The sequence below is a fragment of the Pelodiscus sinensis genome, chromosome 13 (genome assembly GCF_049634645.1).
Source record: "Pelodiscus sinensis isolate JC-2024 chromosome 13, ASM4963464v1, whole genome shotgun sequence".
NCBI lineage: Eukaryota > Metazoa > Chordata > Testudines > Trionychidae > Pelodiscus > Pelodiscus sinensis.
Window position 1 is genome coordinate 22690959 of NC_134723.1, and position 15146 is coordinate 22706104.

General features: G+C 44.3%; 1 protein-coding gene and 1 long non-coding RNA gene across 2 annotated transcripts in view; one reads left to right on the forward strand and one right to left on the reverse strand.

The window, feature by feature from the left end:
* The window catches only part of LOC112543566 (uncharacterized), a 59373-nt gene extending 57049 nt beyond the window's left edge, over positions 1 to 2324 (reverse strand). Inside the window, exon 1 of the long non-coding RNA XR_012906887.1 lies at positions 2209 to 2324. This is a non-coding gene — a long non-coding RNA (uncharacterized LOC112543566). The remainder of the gene's footprint in view (positions 1 to 2208) is intronic.
* ARHGAP20 (Rho GTPase activating protein 20) overlaps positions 1169 to 15146 on the forward strand; it is a 61371-nt gene continuing 47393 nt past the window's right edge. Inside the window, exon 1 of the mRNA XM_006136139.4 lies at positions 1169 to 1511. Within this exon, the coding sequence (XP_006136201.2) occupies positions 1431 to 1511 (81 nt within the window). The 5' untranslated portion in view covers positions 1169 to 1430. The remainder of the gene's footprint in view (positions 1512 to 15146) is intronic.

The following is a 15146-nucleotide window of genomic DNA, read 5'->3' on the forward strand; positions in this document are numbered from 1 at the left end:
GGGTCCAAATTCTGACTCTGTGAATTTTTATTCTGCAAAACAAGTTTCTGTGCTATGGGGCAAGAATTTGTCAATAGCATGATTTTGCCACTAATGCTTTAAAGTGTGTTTTTGTCAAAGCAAGATCTGTGGAGTTAATACTCTGGAACCAATGGCAGATTTTACCCTGTGTGGAAATATCCATATTCAACAGAAATTCTGCTTTTTCTCCCAGTAAACCACCTTCCTTTTTTAGTTTTACTTTTTTGCCACATGGAGAAAAATGTGAGGTGAAAACATTAAATTTGTTTGTCTTACACTCTCAGCCCTGCAACGTGACATTCCTCCTAGTTTCATCAGTGGTGAGAATTTTTCCACTCTGCTTACACATCTTGACTTTATCTGGAAAGAATACAGAATGGGAAATGCCTGGCTGATTTGCTAGGGGAAGGGTTTGCTGTTCTAATAAAGTCCAGGTTGCTTCCTAATATCTGGAATGTGCAGAAGGATTCAGCAGGCAAAAAAGAAACATTGCTTGAGCCTTCCCAAACCTCCTCAAATTTTGAGGAGTTTGTAAAACTTTGAGTTCATACAGGCCTGATCCAAAGCCCATTTGAGCCAGCAGGAGTTTTTCTATTTTCTTTGGTAGGCTTTGGATTAGGCCCTAAGTAAAATATAAGGCATAATTCAAACCATTGCTATTCAGGGCCGATGGAATAACAAACATGTATTTTTTTTAAGTCTCTGAGAGCCTGTGCTATGAAAACAAGAAAACTTTCTGTTTGAAAGTCATTCTTGCCAGTCTCTGCCATGATCAAGGCAGTGCAGTGTTTCTTTAAAAAAATAAATTTAAAAAACACACCAAGAAGCAGCCCAGAACTGTATTTTGTCAGAACCAAAACCTCAGAAGTGTTGTGTTCTCTTGTGAATCGATAGCATGCAGCCCTCACGAGGCTTTGCTTTGGCAAAGCAAAGACACCTGTCCCTCATTTCGAGAATGAAGAATCCCCTTGTGATCTAGTTCAGGTTCCCTTCTATGCTCACTTTGTGCAGCATTTCAGTCAAAGAGCCAGAATACTTTTAGCAGTACATGCTTTCAGAACGGGGCACCGTGTAACCTACAGTGAGTCAATGTCCTTATTTAGGCAGTGCAAGGAGGAGCAAGTTAGCTGGATCCCCTCTCAGCTGATCAGGAAAAGCTAACAAGCAATGTTACTTGCTCCAGTCACTCGCTCCTGTGTGCTGGGGCTGGACGCGCCTAACGGAATCCAAGGATTATCTGATTGATACTCCAACAATTGGGACTTATAAAATCGACCCAGTAACAACTCCCCTCCCTCCCCCAACTTTGGGATTTTCCCCCTCTCCCTTCTGACCGTGTCAAGAGACAAACATGTGAGGTTGAGAAAAAATCATGTTCTCAGAAGAAGGACCAACACCCAGCCAGGAGGATGACTCCTCAGCAGAAGGCTAATCTGCCCAAGGGGCAGAGCAAAGAAGACCCAAGAGTGTGGATGCAGGAGTGGGGGAAGGCAAGTACATGGCTGGCATGTTAAAGGGGAGATAATAGCACCACTGAGCTGTGTTTGGGGCTCAGGCATGCGCTTTAATTTGTCTGCAGAAACTGTGTGTTTCCATGCTAGGAACCAGTAATCAAATTCCTTGGTCTTTTTCACATTCCTTCTACCCACTTCAGTTTTTTTCTTTATTTGCTTAACTTTCCAGCACTTCTGTTTACTAAAGCTATGTTTATTCCCACTTCGAATCTATCTGAAAACTGCATTCTTTTTTTTGGAATGTGTACAAGTTCCAGTGTCTCCATCTAAAGTGTTATGTGTTATTGTGTCTCACATTGTAGGTTTAACTTCCCAAGCCATTCAGCTGGCCTGTTACCTGAATAACCTGCCTGTCATTCTCTCCATTAGAAAGCTGCAACAGGAGGTCTTATATATAATCTCCTTTCTCCATCTCACTGTACACTAACATTCAGCAATGCATCTCCATCCACCCTTAGGATATTTTATGTGAGCTATCCCTAAAATCTGGAAAGGAGAAAGTGTCATTTTGGTTGGGTTACACTGATTTGAGTGGTTTATTTCTATACAAGTGATGGCAAGATATCATTTAATCAGGACTATGTAATAGAAACAATCCAGTATTTAAAGTCAAAGGGAGAAGCATAGATACCACGAGATTCAGAATAACATCAACAATGTTTGAAATGCTTACCTCACCACTCAATGCTTTTCACTTGGGATTTTTGGTATAGATATTAACTCTGGTCTTCTGAGAACTAAAAATCTGCCTTGGGTTATAACGAATCCAAATCCCCTCTGTAGGTTCACTTAATACAGATATCTTCTTCTGTTCTGAAACTGTTCTGTGGTGTTCTGTTTTATTGTGACACAACTGATGTGTTCCACTCCAGAGGTAGCTGCATTTCAGTGGTGGGCCAAGTGTTTCCCATGTGAACAATGTTTGGGGTCTTTTGGGAAATAAAGTACTAGATAAATATCACATGATTAAGTTTCAAATGCTGGTCAGTTCAGATCTCCATCCATGAATAGCAGGCTAAGTTTCACACCTAGGCTGTGTCTAGACTGGCCACTTTTTCCGGAAAAGCAGCCACTTTTCTGGAAAAACTTGCCAGATGTCTACACTGGCCACTTGAATTTCCGCAAAAGCACTGATGATCTCATGTAAGAGTGTCAGTGCTTTTGCGGAAATACTATGCTGCTCCCATTCGGGCAAAAGTCTTTTTCTGAAAAACTTTTGCGCAAAAGGGCCAGTGTAGACAGCAGAGATTTGTTTTCCGCAAAAAAGCCCCGATTGCGAAAATGACGATTGGGGCTTTTTTGCGGAAAAGCGCGTCTAGATTGGCCATGGACACTTTTCCGCAAAAAGTGCTTTTGCGGAAAAGCGTCCTGCCAATCTAGACGCACATTTCCGAAAATGCTTTTAACAGAAAACTTTTCCGTTAAAAGCATTTCCGGAAAATCATGCCAGTGTAGACGTAGCCCTGGGGTATTCCTACACTACAGGATAAGATCAATTAAGCTACACAACTTCAGCTATATTAATTGCGTACCTGAAGTCGAAGTACCTTAACTCAGCTTTTGGTACTGTCCAGACTGCAGGAAGTGAAAGGGAGATCACTCTTCCTTCGACTTCCCTTACTCCTCGTGGAAGCAGGAAGCTCTTCTCAGTTCGAATTAATGTGTCTTCACTAGACCCGCTAATTGAATCTTGGAAGATTGACAGTGGCAGCTTCAATCTTCTCTGTAGTGCAGACACACTCCTGTTGGGCTAAGCAGGCCAGCTGCAGTGGGCCAAGAAGAGCTATTTGTGCTAGCAACTGCGGAGGATGGGATTGTGTCCTCTACCATACCTCTTAACATTGAAAAAATAACAAACTTTTTTTTTTTGAGTGGGGGAGAGGAAAGAGATTTCAATGCAAAAAAGTAGCTGCCCTAATCTAAACCTGTTATGAACTCTGAGCTAAGAGGGGGGGTGTCAGAGCTGTGCAATGCAGTCCTAGTGATAGAGATGTGTTTTCAGTGGCCTAATTATCAGTTTTGTCCCACGTGGCTGGGAGCTTAAAATCAAGGCACTGAGATTTGGCAGCTTTGCAGAACTAAAATCAGTATTCATCATTGCTGCACTGCCTGGATATCCACACAGCATGGATGAGACCTCCAAAGTTCTGTTCCACTGATGGGCAAACATGAGGGGCGGGGGAGTCAGCATCAGAACAAAAGTTCAACTTCTAGTCTCCTTTTCTCTATGTCCAGGCCAGAACTGATCTTTTCTCCTATCCTTTCATGTTGGGGCATCACTACCTTTTCATCCTTTCTAGCAGAATCTTTCCTCTGTCATTCTGATAGGAAATCCAGCCAGCAAAGCAAAGTAGGAATGACTATTAGTGGATGTGTCTCCTTGCCCCTGGAATTTAGGGAGTAGGGATAGGCAAATGGATTCAATCAAAATAACTGTCCAGAACCTTTGTTCGAAACACGAATCTTTTCTAAGACCAAAAGAAAAGCCGGGTAATTTTGTAATGTATTTTAAAATTTTGAAATCATACATAATAATCTGGAATGTGGCCAAGAAAAATAAACTATAAAGAAAATCAAAGGCTGGTCTGATACACCACCTCACCTCCCAACACTGTCATGTAATGTGGGCCCTACATCATGTTTTCGTTGGCTTGCCTGGGTATATATTGCCGGCAGTGTCCCTGCAAATAATAAAGGATTCACTCAGAGAGACACTAAGGCAGTGAGGTGCATCACTAACAGCATGCACAGCTTCTCAAAAGAACTATATCCTGACTCACAATACACATTTCTGCAAGATCTAATTGTCTATACAATCCATGAAATAGATCTTGAAAGAGTATTTGTAATAGCATCTTTTAGTGACTCCCAATAATTTACACATACATGCTCCTTATAGAAGAAAAGAATAAATCTATTGAGTTTATTCTTAAAAAAAGGACTTCTTTAATTTGCAAAAAATCAACTTTTATAGGGTATCTTTCAGTCATGTTATTCAAATGCAAATTACACACCAAATGTTTGGAAATGAAATCTGTTGTAATTAGAACACGGCTAGCATGGAAGATATAGTGACTGGCAGTGTCTTCTGGCTCTTCTATGGATTCTTGCAACTAAATATGAGTTATTGTCAGTGTTCTCGTGGTGAACAAAATTGTGCATGGCTTATCTTTTTCTTCAAATTATTTTTGAGCATCTCTGTAGTCTGAGTTCTTGCTGGAACCACAGCCAGAAGTATAGAAAATATCAGGTTCCCCTGAAATTTCCAGTTGTATGAAGTTGGGGTCTAATTAGACAAGAGAGGCTGAGTCCCATCATTCATAGTCTATGTAAAATTCTGACTTTTTTTTTTTAAATATACTTTAAAAAAACCTAGCATACTAGACCTTTTCCACCCCATATTCCTTAGCGGAAGCATTAGATCTAGCCTCTGATTGTTGTGATGCATGTAGAATAATTTACTTCTATACAAACTGCATCTTGGTATGAGAAATAAGGAAGGAAACTGCTTAACTGTTTTGCTGTTCTCAGCCAGCTCTGTACATTACAGCATTCACGCCTAGACACAGCCAGGAGAGTATCTGACACCAGCACACCTATCTGACATCCTCCTCCATAGCCACCTAGCTTTCATCTGTACATCAGACACCTATGTGACACCAGTTCACATGTACACTCCTAAATGCCTACATTCCACCATTACACCACTACTCGGACTAATATTACGCTCTCCTTCACTGATACCTATGCTACCATTCCAGAAACCCCCATGATGATATTACACTACTTAATCTACATACACATTCAAATCTGTACCCTTCTGTAGTAAGCCATAAATCCACTCCTATTTACAGCCATATAATACAAGCACATATTTACACACATTCACACAGCCTCCAGTCTTACACTCATTCACTCAGGGTATGTCTACACATCAAAGTTAATTCAAAATAACAGCCGTTATTTCGAATTAACTTTACTAGCATCTACACAGCCAAACTGCTATTTTGAAATAAATTCAAAATAGCGGAGCACTTATTTTGAATTTGGTAAACCTCATTCTACACGGAATAATGCCAAATTTGAAATAGCTAATTCAAAATAAGTGCTGTGTAGACACTTATTTCGAAATAGGGGGCCTCCAGCCTTCCCAGGGTGTCCTGGTGGCCACTCCAACCTCAAACAAGAACACTCCTTTCCCTCCCCTCCCTCCCCGGAGCCCTTAAAGGGTTTGACTCTGGCCACAGTGCCTGTACCAGCTCCTAGCCTGCCAGCCCAGAGCCAGCAGTCACTGGCCCTGACCCAGTGGCCCCAAAACATGAGCCAGCAAGCCACTGGCAGCCAGCCCTCCACCACTCCCCAGGAGCAGTCTGCCAGCTCCCAGGAGCCTGCCAGGGCCTAGAGAAGGTGGGTGGCTTCCTGGTCCAGGGTGGAGATCAGGGTGGACCTTACTTAGGTTTGGAGGGGATGCCCCCAACGTCCATGATCTCCGCACTAGACAAAGGAATGCGGTCATCTATGGCAGGATAGCTGCCAGCCTGGCCACCAAAGGCCACATGCAAATCCAGGAGCAGGTTCTCATGAAAATCAAGTTGGTCTGGCAAGACCCACAACCCTGAGCCCTGAGCTTCCCCTCCCCCTTCTTCCCCTTGCTTCCCCCTTCCACCTCCCTCCTCCCAGGCTTCCTCCTCCCCTCTCTCACCTTCTTTCCTCCCCTCTCCCACCTCCTTTCTCCAGTCTCACCAGTTTCACCTCCTCCCGCTCCCCCAGTTTTGTTAAATAAAGAGAGTTTGTGTTCATGAAAATACGTGTATTTTATTTGACATCAGGAAGGGGGGGCTTGGAGAGTAAGTGGAATGATGTGGGGGAGGATTGAAGCACAAGCCCCCAGCGGGGCAGACCAGGGAGGATCTTGGTGCTCCTCAGGGTGGAAGCTCTCCCGCAGGGCCTCCTGGATACTGACAGCCCCCTGATGGACCTCCTGGATGGCAACCTGCAGAAAGTGCAGCCAGGCTCGCATCAACTTGTTCACGAGAAGCACCAGAGTGCCCAGGGGCAGCTCTGGCTCCATGCTGCAGAGTGCTGTGGTGTCCCGAGTGAGGGCAACCAGAGCACACAGAGACACAAATGCTTTCCTGTCCCTCAGCGAGGTAGGCAAGCAAGCAGGAAAAGCTGAGAACCAGCTGCCCAAGGTGGGGGTCCCTTTAAGCACAAGCCTCAGATAGCCTCAGGAAGCAGCTACACAAAAATACTCCTGACCTGATGCCCTGCTGGACCTGGTTCCAGCCGGCCTTCAATGCAATTCAGTGTCCATTCAGAGTGGACACACTATTTCAAAATAGAAAAACGCTATTTCTAAATGCATTTTGTGTGTAGATGTGTTATTTCAAAATAAGCTATTTTGAATTAACTATTTCGAAATAAGATATTTTGAAATAACACTGTAGTGTAGACATACCCTCACTTCTGTGCTACACTCACTAGCAGTCATCACACTCACTGTGCACCAGTACTTCCTCCAGAAGTACCATCTCCTTACGACAATAGTATTGTGCCATCCAGCCAGTGTTTCTATCAGTAGGCATCATTCCAGTGGTTGGCAACTAAATTGTAGGTGTAGGTTCCCAGAGATGGCTCCTAAAAAAGCCTGATCTGCACGTCATTGCTCACGGATGAAAGACGGAGATTTGCAGGTTGCTAAATCCCCATCCTTCTGTGGGTGCTCCTGGTTAGAGCTCTGTCATATACACAAGTTCTCAGGGATACTCGCTTCATTATGGCACCAGAAGGTATCAGACAATCATAGAAAATTAGGGTTGGAAGAGATCTCAGACGGTCATATAGTCCAACCTCCTACTCAAGGCAGGGCCAACGTCAACTAAATCACCCAGGGCTTTGTCAAGCCAGGACTTAAACATCTCTGAGGATGGAGATTCCACCAGCATTGCAGTGCTTTACCACCTTCCCAGTGAAATAGTTTTTCCTAATATCCAAACTACACTTTTCCCCACTGCAACTTGAGACCATTTCTCCTTGTTTTAGCATGTGCCACCATACTGAACAGCCTAGCTCCACTCATAACACAAGAACTAGGGGTCACCAAACAAAATTGATAGACAGCAGGTTTAAAACAAACAAAGTATTTCTTCACACAATACCCAGTCAACCTGTGGAACTCCTTGCCAGAGGATGTTGTGAAGACCAGGAATTTAACAGGGTGCAGAAAGAACTAGATACATTCATGGAGGATAGGTCCATCAATCCTTATTAGCTAGGATGAGTAGGAATTGTGTCCCTAGCCTGTTTGTCAGCAACTGGGAATGGGTGACAGAGAGGGATCATTTGATGATTACCTGTTCTGTTCATTCCCTCTGGGGTACTTGGCATTGGCCAATGTCAGAGGATAGGATACTGGACTAGATGGATTCTTGGTGTGACCCAGTATGACTGTTCTTGTATTCTTATGATCTCTTTGAAACCCCCCTTTAGCTAACTGAAGGCTGACGTCAAATCCCCATTTGTGCTTCTCTTCTGTAACCATTCCCTCAGCCTCTTCTTAGAAGTCGCATGCCCCAGATCCCTAATCATTTCATTGCCCTCTGCAGGACTCTTTCCAATTTTTCATATTGTTTCTGTAGTGGGGGAACCAAAACTGGAGGCAGCACTCCAGATGTGACTTCACCAGTGCTTAATAGAGGGAAATAATCACTTCCCTCATTCGGCTGGCAAGGCTCCTCCTAATGCAGCCCAATATGTCATTAGCCTCCTTGGCAGTAAGAGCACATATTGACTCATACCCAGCTTCTCATCTGCTTTAATCCCTAGGTCCTGTCCTTCAGAGCTGCTGCTTAGCCAGTTGGTCCCCAGCCTGTAGCACTGCAGGGGATTCTTCTGCACTAATTGCAGGACTCTTGCACTTGTCCTTGTTGAACCTCATCAGATTTCTGTTAGATCAATTTGTATAGGTCATCTGGACCCTCTTTCTTCCCTCCGGCACCTCTTCCTCTCCCCTCATTTTAGTGTCATCCGCAAACTTGCTGAGGGTGCTGTCCATCCCATCATCCAGATCAGTAATGAAGATGTTGAACAAAATTGGCCCCAAGTTCAACCCCTCAGATACTCCACTTGATACTGGCTGCCAACAAGACCTTGAACCGCTGAGCCTGATGATCTATCCAGTTTTCTATTCACTTTATAATCCATCCATCCAACCCCCACTTCTTTAATTTGTTGAGGAGAATACGGTGGGAAATCATTTCAAAAGCTTAGCTAAAATCAAGGTATATCACTTCCATCATTTCTCCCTTACCCACAGACCCAGCTATCCCATCATAAAAGGCAATCAGGTTGGTCAGACATGACTTGCCAAAGTGAATCCATGCTGACCATTCCTGGCCATCTTCCTCTCCTTCAAATGCTTCAGCATGGATTCCTTGAGGACTGCTCCATGATTTTTTCAGGGACAGAGGTGAGGCTGACAAGTCTGTAGTTCCCCATGTTTTCGGTCTTCCCTTTTTAAAAGATGGGCACTATATTTGCCTTTCTACAACGCTCCCACACTACCCCTGATTGCCACAAGTTTTCAAAGATAACAACTAGTAGCTCTGCAATCACATCAGTCAACTCCCTCAGCACCTTCAGATGCATTCAATCCAGCTATGCTCTTATGCATGTCCAGCTTTTCTAAATAGTCCTGTTCTTTCACCATGGAGGGCTGTTCACCTCCCCCCCATACTGTGCTGACCAATAAGCAGTCTGGGAACTGACCTTCCTGGTGAAGACTGAAGAAAAAAGAAAAAGCATTGAGTGCTTCAGCTTTTTCCACATCTGTCACTCGGTTGCCTCCCCCATTCAGTAAGGGTCCCTAACTTTCCCAGATGTTCTTGCTGCTAACATGCCTGTAGAAAAAAAATGGAAACCGGTGGCATTTTAAAAAAGAAGTGAGTTGTAGCTCATGAAAGCTTATGCCCTAATTTATTTGTAAGTCTTTAAAGTGCCACTGGACTCCTTGTTGTTTTTATTTTTTTAAATAGGCTAACACAACTACCCTTCTGATGCCTATAGAAGCCATTCTTGTTACCATTCACATCCTTAGAATCATAGAATCATTGAAAACCGCTATCATGTCCCCCCCCCCAGACTTCTCTTTTCTAAACTAAACAAGCCCAATTCTTTCAGTCTTACCTCATAGCTCATGTTTTCTAGAACTTTAATCATTTTTGTTGCTTTTCTCTGGACCCTTCTCCAATTTCTCCACATCTTTCTTGAAATGTGGTGCCCAGCACTGGACACAATACTCCAAGGGTATGTCTACACTACCCCGCTAGTTCGAACTAGCGGGGTAATGTAGGCATACCGCACTTGCAAATGAAGCCCGGGATTTGAATTTCCCGGGCTTCATTTGCATAAGCCGGGCGCCGCCATTTTAAAATCCCGGCTGGTTCGAACCCCGTGCCGTGCGTCTACACGCGGCACGAACTAGGTAGTTCGGACTAGGCGTCCTAGTTCGAACTACCGTTACTCCTCATTCCACGAACTAGGAAGCCTAGTCCGAACTACCTAGTTCGTGCCGCGTGTAGCCGCGCGGCACGGGGTTCGAACCAGCCGGGATTTAAAATGGCGGCGCCCGGCTTATGCAAATGAAGCCCGGGAAATTCAAATCCCGGGCTTCATTTGCAACTGCGGTATGCCTACATTACCCCGCTAGTTCGAACTAGCGGGGTAGTGTAGACATACCCCAAGTGAGGCCTAATCAGCACAGAGTGGAGCAGAAGAATGACTTCTCGTGTCTTGCTCACAACGCTCCTATTAATGCATCCCAAAATCTTGTTTGCTTTTTTTGCAACAGAGTCACACTGTTGACTCATGTTTAGCTTGTGGCCTTGCTAACTGGATCTCCAATTGCGCTTTGGCCTTTCTGGTTACACCCCTGCATGCTCGAGTGATACATTTATACTGCTCCCTAGTCATCTGTCCAAGTTCATCATCAGCCTCATTACACAGGCCCTGGCCTATCAAGTGTGTTTTAGCCAGAATATATATGATTCTCCCCATTACTGCCAGGGGCCCAGATATACCAGTAAATGTTGGTCAGGGGAATCAGAAAATAATGCCATTGCTCATTTTCCAATGTTCCCTCTCTGAGCAAAGGTGCAAGTAGGTGCTCCAGTAGGAGCCGGATGGCGTGCTTTCCTGCAAGTAGAGGCATGCAGTGTGGCTTGCAGGGCGCTCTCCTAGCTGGGCTCCCACAAGGATCCTGCTGCGGGCTGATTTAGTGACCCAGCATGCCACAAGCAGTAGGCCCCCAGGTGGGGCAGATAGATGTGTAGGGGAGGCACGCACACCCCCAGCTGGGCTCCTGGTGGGGCATTGGCGCCTGACCAGCTGTCCTGCCTCCCTCCAGGTGGATGCCAGGCTGTGTACATGCAGTCCCTGCAGCATGCATCACTGCCAGCAGCCCGAGAAGAAACCTGAGGAAGGCAGTTGCAAGCCAGTGGGGTCTCATATCACCACCACCTGTATGCCTGCAGCAGTGCCTCCACACAGCCCGCTCACAGCTCCCTTGGCACTGAGAGCAAACTGGAGCAGCGGGGTAGGGACCCATCCACCAACCAAGTAAGGTAACACAGCAGAGACTGAACTGCTGCAGTCCTGAGGTCTCCCCCCAGCCATGCTCCTGCCAGCACACACACATCACTTCCTGTACCCCTCCCCCATACACACACTCTTAGTCCTCTGCACCCTCAGCCCCCTGCCCTGGTTCCTGATCACCACACCCCGCCTCTTGTCCTGAGCCCCCCAACACTCTATCCCAATTTTAAATGTCTTCAGGTACTGTGGTATCCTAACCCACCCCCAGCCCTCTGCCCTGCGACATTCCACCTCTGGTGGGACTGCAATAGACAGTATCTGTAAGAAATGTAAGTAACTTTCACCCCTGAAAAAGTGGAGGGGATGGAGAGCTATTCTCTCTCACCCCATTCACTTCCTCTTTTACACTTCTCATCCCCCACCCGATAGTAAACAAACAGGCTGTTCAGATAAGGATTGGAAAAGTGACTGAGAAAGTTTCCAAAACCCATAATCTGTCCCTCTGAAAAACAGGCAGGGTGGAGTGTAGCCTATAGTTAGAGAGAAAATCTGAAAGAAAACAGGATGTTTTTGTGATAACTTATTTTTCATATTTCTCATTGAAACGTTTGTTTCATTCTGGTTTTGGACTTGCCTGCAGTCTGTGTTGGAAATGTGACAAGCCCCAAACCTTTGAGAGTGTGTGGGGGTGTACGTAGGGGGGAGATACTGCTAGGTAGACAAAAGGTAGAGTAATTTAATGACCATTAACATATCCCAGAGCATAGTCCCTCTTTCTGTGTCTGGTGCAAATGCACATTGGACACCGTATTCAATACTGAGAACCTCAATATCTGACAGATTTTGACAAATTGCGAAGAATTCAGAGAAACGCAACAAAAATGCTCCAGGCACTGGAGGGACTGATGAAAGAATAAAGGTGTGTAGAACTGTGGGGGTAGTAAGAGACTTCTGTAGGGTTTGTTCCCATCATTCTGGGGCTTTCTGTCCTGTATAATGTGCCACAACTCTATGCCTGACTCTTTTCACAAAAATGCCCCTAGAGAGCAAACAAAACAAACTAAACAGGAAAAGAGACAGAAAATAATGTCTGAAAAAGCAGAATCATCTTAAAATAACGCATTTCTCAAAGTTTTCCATTGCCCATTGGCAGTTCCTTACTGCTGCACAAGAAATAGAGCCACAGGAACTGACAGATTAAAACAGCCTGATAGCCCACAGTCTGGTATCTCAAGCTGCTAACTTGAGTTGCCCTGTCTTCACTGCTGCTTTAACTTAATATAGCTAACATCAGTTCAGAACTAGGTTTTTGTTCCAGTGTAGACACACATTGAGAGAGGCCTGTTGTGAGTGCTTCTAGAAAGTGCCAGCTTCCCCTTCACAATGGCACATTTTTATGCAAGTCCATCCCATGGATCAAAATGCCTTCCTAACCTCAGCCTATTAATTCTCCTACTATATAATGGAAGATGTTACTCCCATTAATATGTAGGGAGTTTTGTCATTGACTTTGAGGAGGCAAGATCTCATCCCTAATCTTTTCTTCACCTTTACTAAAATGAGCTTCTGTAAGAGCCTGCAGCAGTCAGTTCACGGGATAATTATTACAGTCTCTTGTAAGGTCTTTATCAAGAATCCATTGCAAATCAAAAGAATCTGTATCCAATTCTTGTTCCTCAACCCCTATTCTGCAATGTCTTTCAAAGAATTGTAATAGGCTAAGTAAGCAAAATTCACTTTCATGTTGGTTTGTAGTGGACGTTCCTTGGTATAAGCAATCCTTTTAAAATTAGGCAATATATATTCTTTCCTTGCTGGCCTAAATGGCCCCTGTTCATTCACTCCCATCCTTTGATTTCTGGGCTACATATTCTCTGATCTTTGTTCCATTCTAATTTCTCCACCACTATCTCCTAGGGCAGCTCTTCCTTGCCCTCACTGTCTGTTTTCTTCTCCCACTGTCTGTTCTCTGCTCTCTCACTGCTCTTCTACTCCCTGTTCCCACCATGAATTCAAGTAATAGCTTTATACTGATCACTCCCACACTTTTCTCTCCACTCCAATCTTTTAAAGCCTCCAGCTCCTCTTACAGTCCACCCATCTCTTGACCTCTCAAACACAGGTCAAAAGGGGCATTTCTTTGGCCAAATCCTCTTTGTATTTACACTGGTGGTGAAAAATCCAGAGTAACGCCCCTGAAGTTTATGAAGTTTGGATCCAGGTTTTGGCTCTGGAATGCTGCCTTCCAAAGTTTGGGAGGTGCTTGAATTTTTTGTGATCCTATCTCAAGTTTTAAGAAGGCACTGGAAGATGTGTTTTACTTGGAGGAATTCAAGCTGTCCCCATTCCAGTTGGCAGGTGCTCGATGGTGTGTGCATTTTAAGGGTCACTGCTGATTAGCCTGGTTTTCCACCAGCCAATTCTGAGAATGCCATTTTGCAAATCCAGAACTGTATAACACTAACGTGATGCTTATAAGGCATAAAGGGATTAATGTTCAACTGTAATGAAATCCAGATGCTCACAGCTGCCTCTTTTCCAGCTCTCTTCCACTGCCAAGCTGCAAATGAAATGGTTTAATCAATATAAATACACAGGATGCACCAGTCTCAGAATAGCTGTAATATCTACTACATATTTACACCCAAAGGTACCACAGCCATTGGGTTTCTGTTGACAGCTCATGTAGTAGAGAAGTTATCCACTAACCAACATCATTTGCAAAGAATTCAGTCATGAGATAAACTTTGTAACCTTTTGCAAAGAGCCATGATGCAGTAGAGCTGGGGAAACCTAGCAGAGGAATAAAGTTTCTTGTATTAATCAAAGAAAACAAAGGTCTGTGTAATTAATTGGTGGGTCTCAGCCCCGTTCCTAATTGATACGTGTCCCCATCACTAAAACCATTTGTGAAAATAGCAGTAGCTGGTCTCTTTGATGATTGTCTCTTCTGAGGATATGTCTACAGTGCAATAAAAACCCACAGCTGGCCCTTACCAGCTGACCCAGGCTTGCAGAGCTCAGGCTAAGGGGCTTTTTAATTTCAGCATAGACATCTGGGCTCTGTGAAATGAAAAGGTCCCAGGACTTGGACTTCAGCTCAAGCCTGAACAGCTACACTGCATTTAAACAGCTTCTTAGTGGCCCCTGCAGACAGAACTTCCTGCTCACCCCTCGGGACACTTGCTGCTGCAGTGGAAGGGAATGAGCCGTCTGGGAAGCCCTTTGGGAAGCAGCAATGGAGTTGGAGTATGATATATGCCCCAGCTCATGAAGTATTGCTGCTTTACACTGTGTTTATTGGTAGCCTTCTCTTTCTCTCTCTTGCATGATTATATTTTCCTTTTTCTTACCCCTAGCATGGTGTATGGTCAGGCCTCAGCCCCTGCCTGGCAAAGGAGAAAGGAACAAGCTTAACTCTCAGACTCAGGTTCCCTGTGGATAGCAGCATAAAATAATCCCCTTTGCCCACCCACCCATCCATACATTTGTATGTTTAATATGGAAGCAGCGGAGAGAATTGTGCTAGAATGGAAAACAGTGGGGCTTTTTAAAAGGCACAAAGGCATGTGTTACATTCTTCCATTCCTCGGGTTTGGCCACTCCACAACATTTTCGTTAGGCAAAATCTTGGTTCAGTGAAGAATTTATTTGCATTAAAAAAAAAACTCAGTTCATAATTTACATTGGCCTCATTGATGAATTTTTATACACAGAAATCCAATAAGTTCCCTCCCATTATTTATACATCCGAGTTCACAGTATGGGCTTCTATTCCAAAATCCCAGCCTTCATTAAATGGTTTTAAAGGCATTTTAAAGTCTGTCTGCATTGGTTTCCCATGCAGGGCTTCTTGGTTGTTGCTTTGGAATTGTTTAAGGGCATATTCATTACTGGAAATCATCCAGGCCTGATGGTAAAAATAATAAATATGTGAAAAGTGACAGAGAGACTCTTTCACAACTCCAGAAGCAAGAAACCATTTGTAAGAAAGAACTTTCCTAGGTAACTGGCACATGC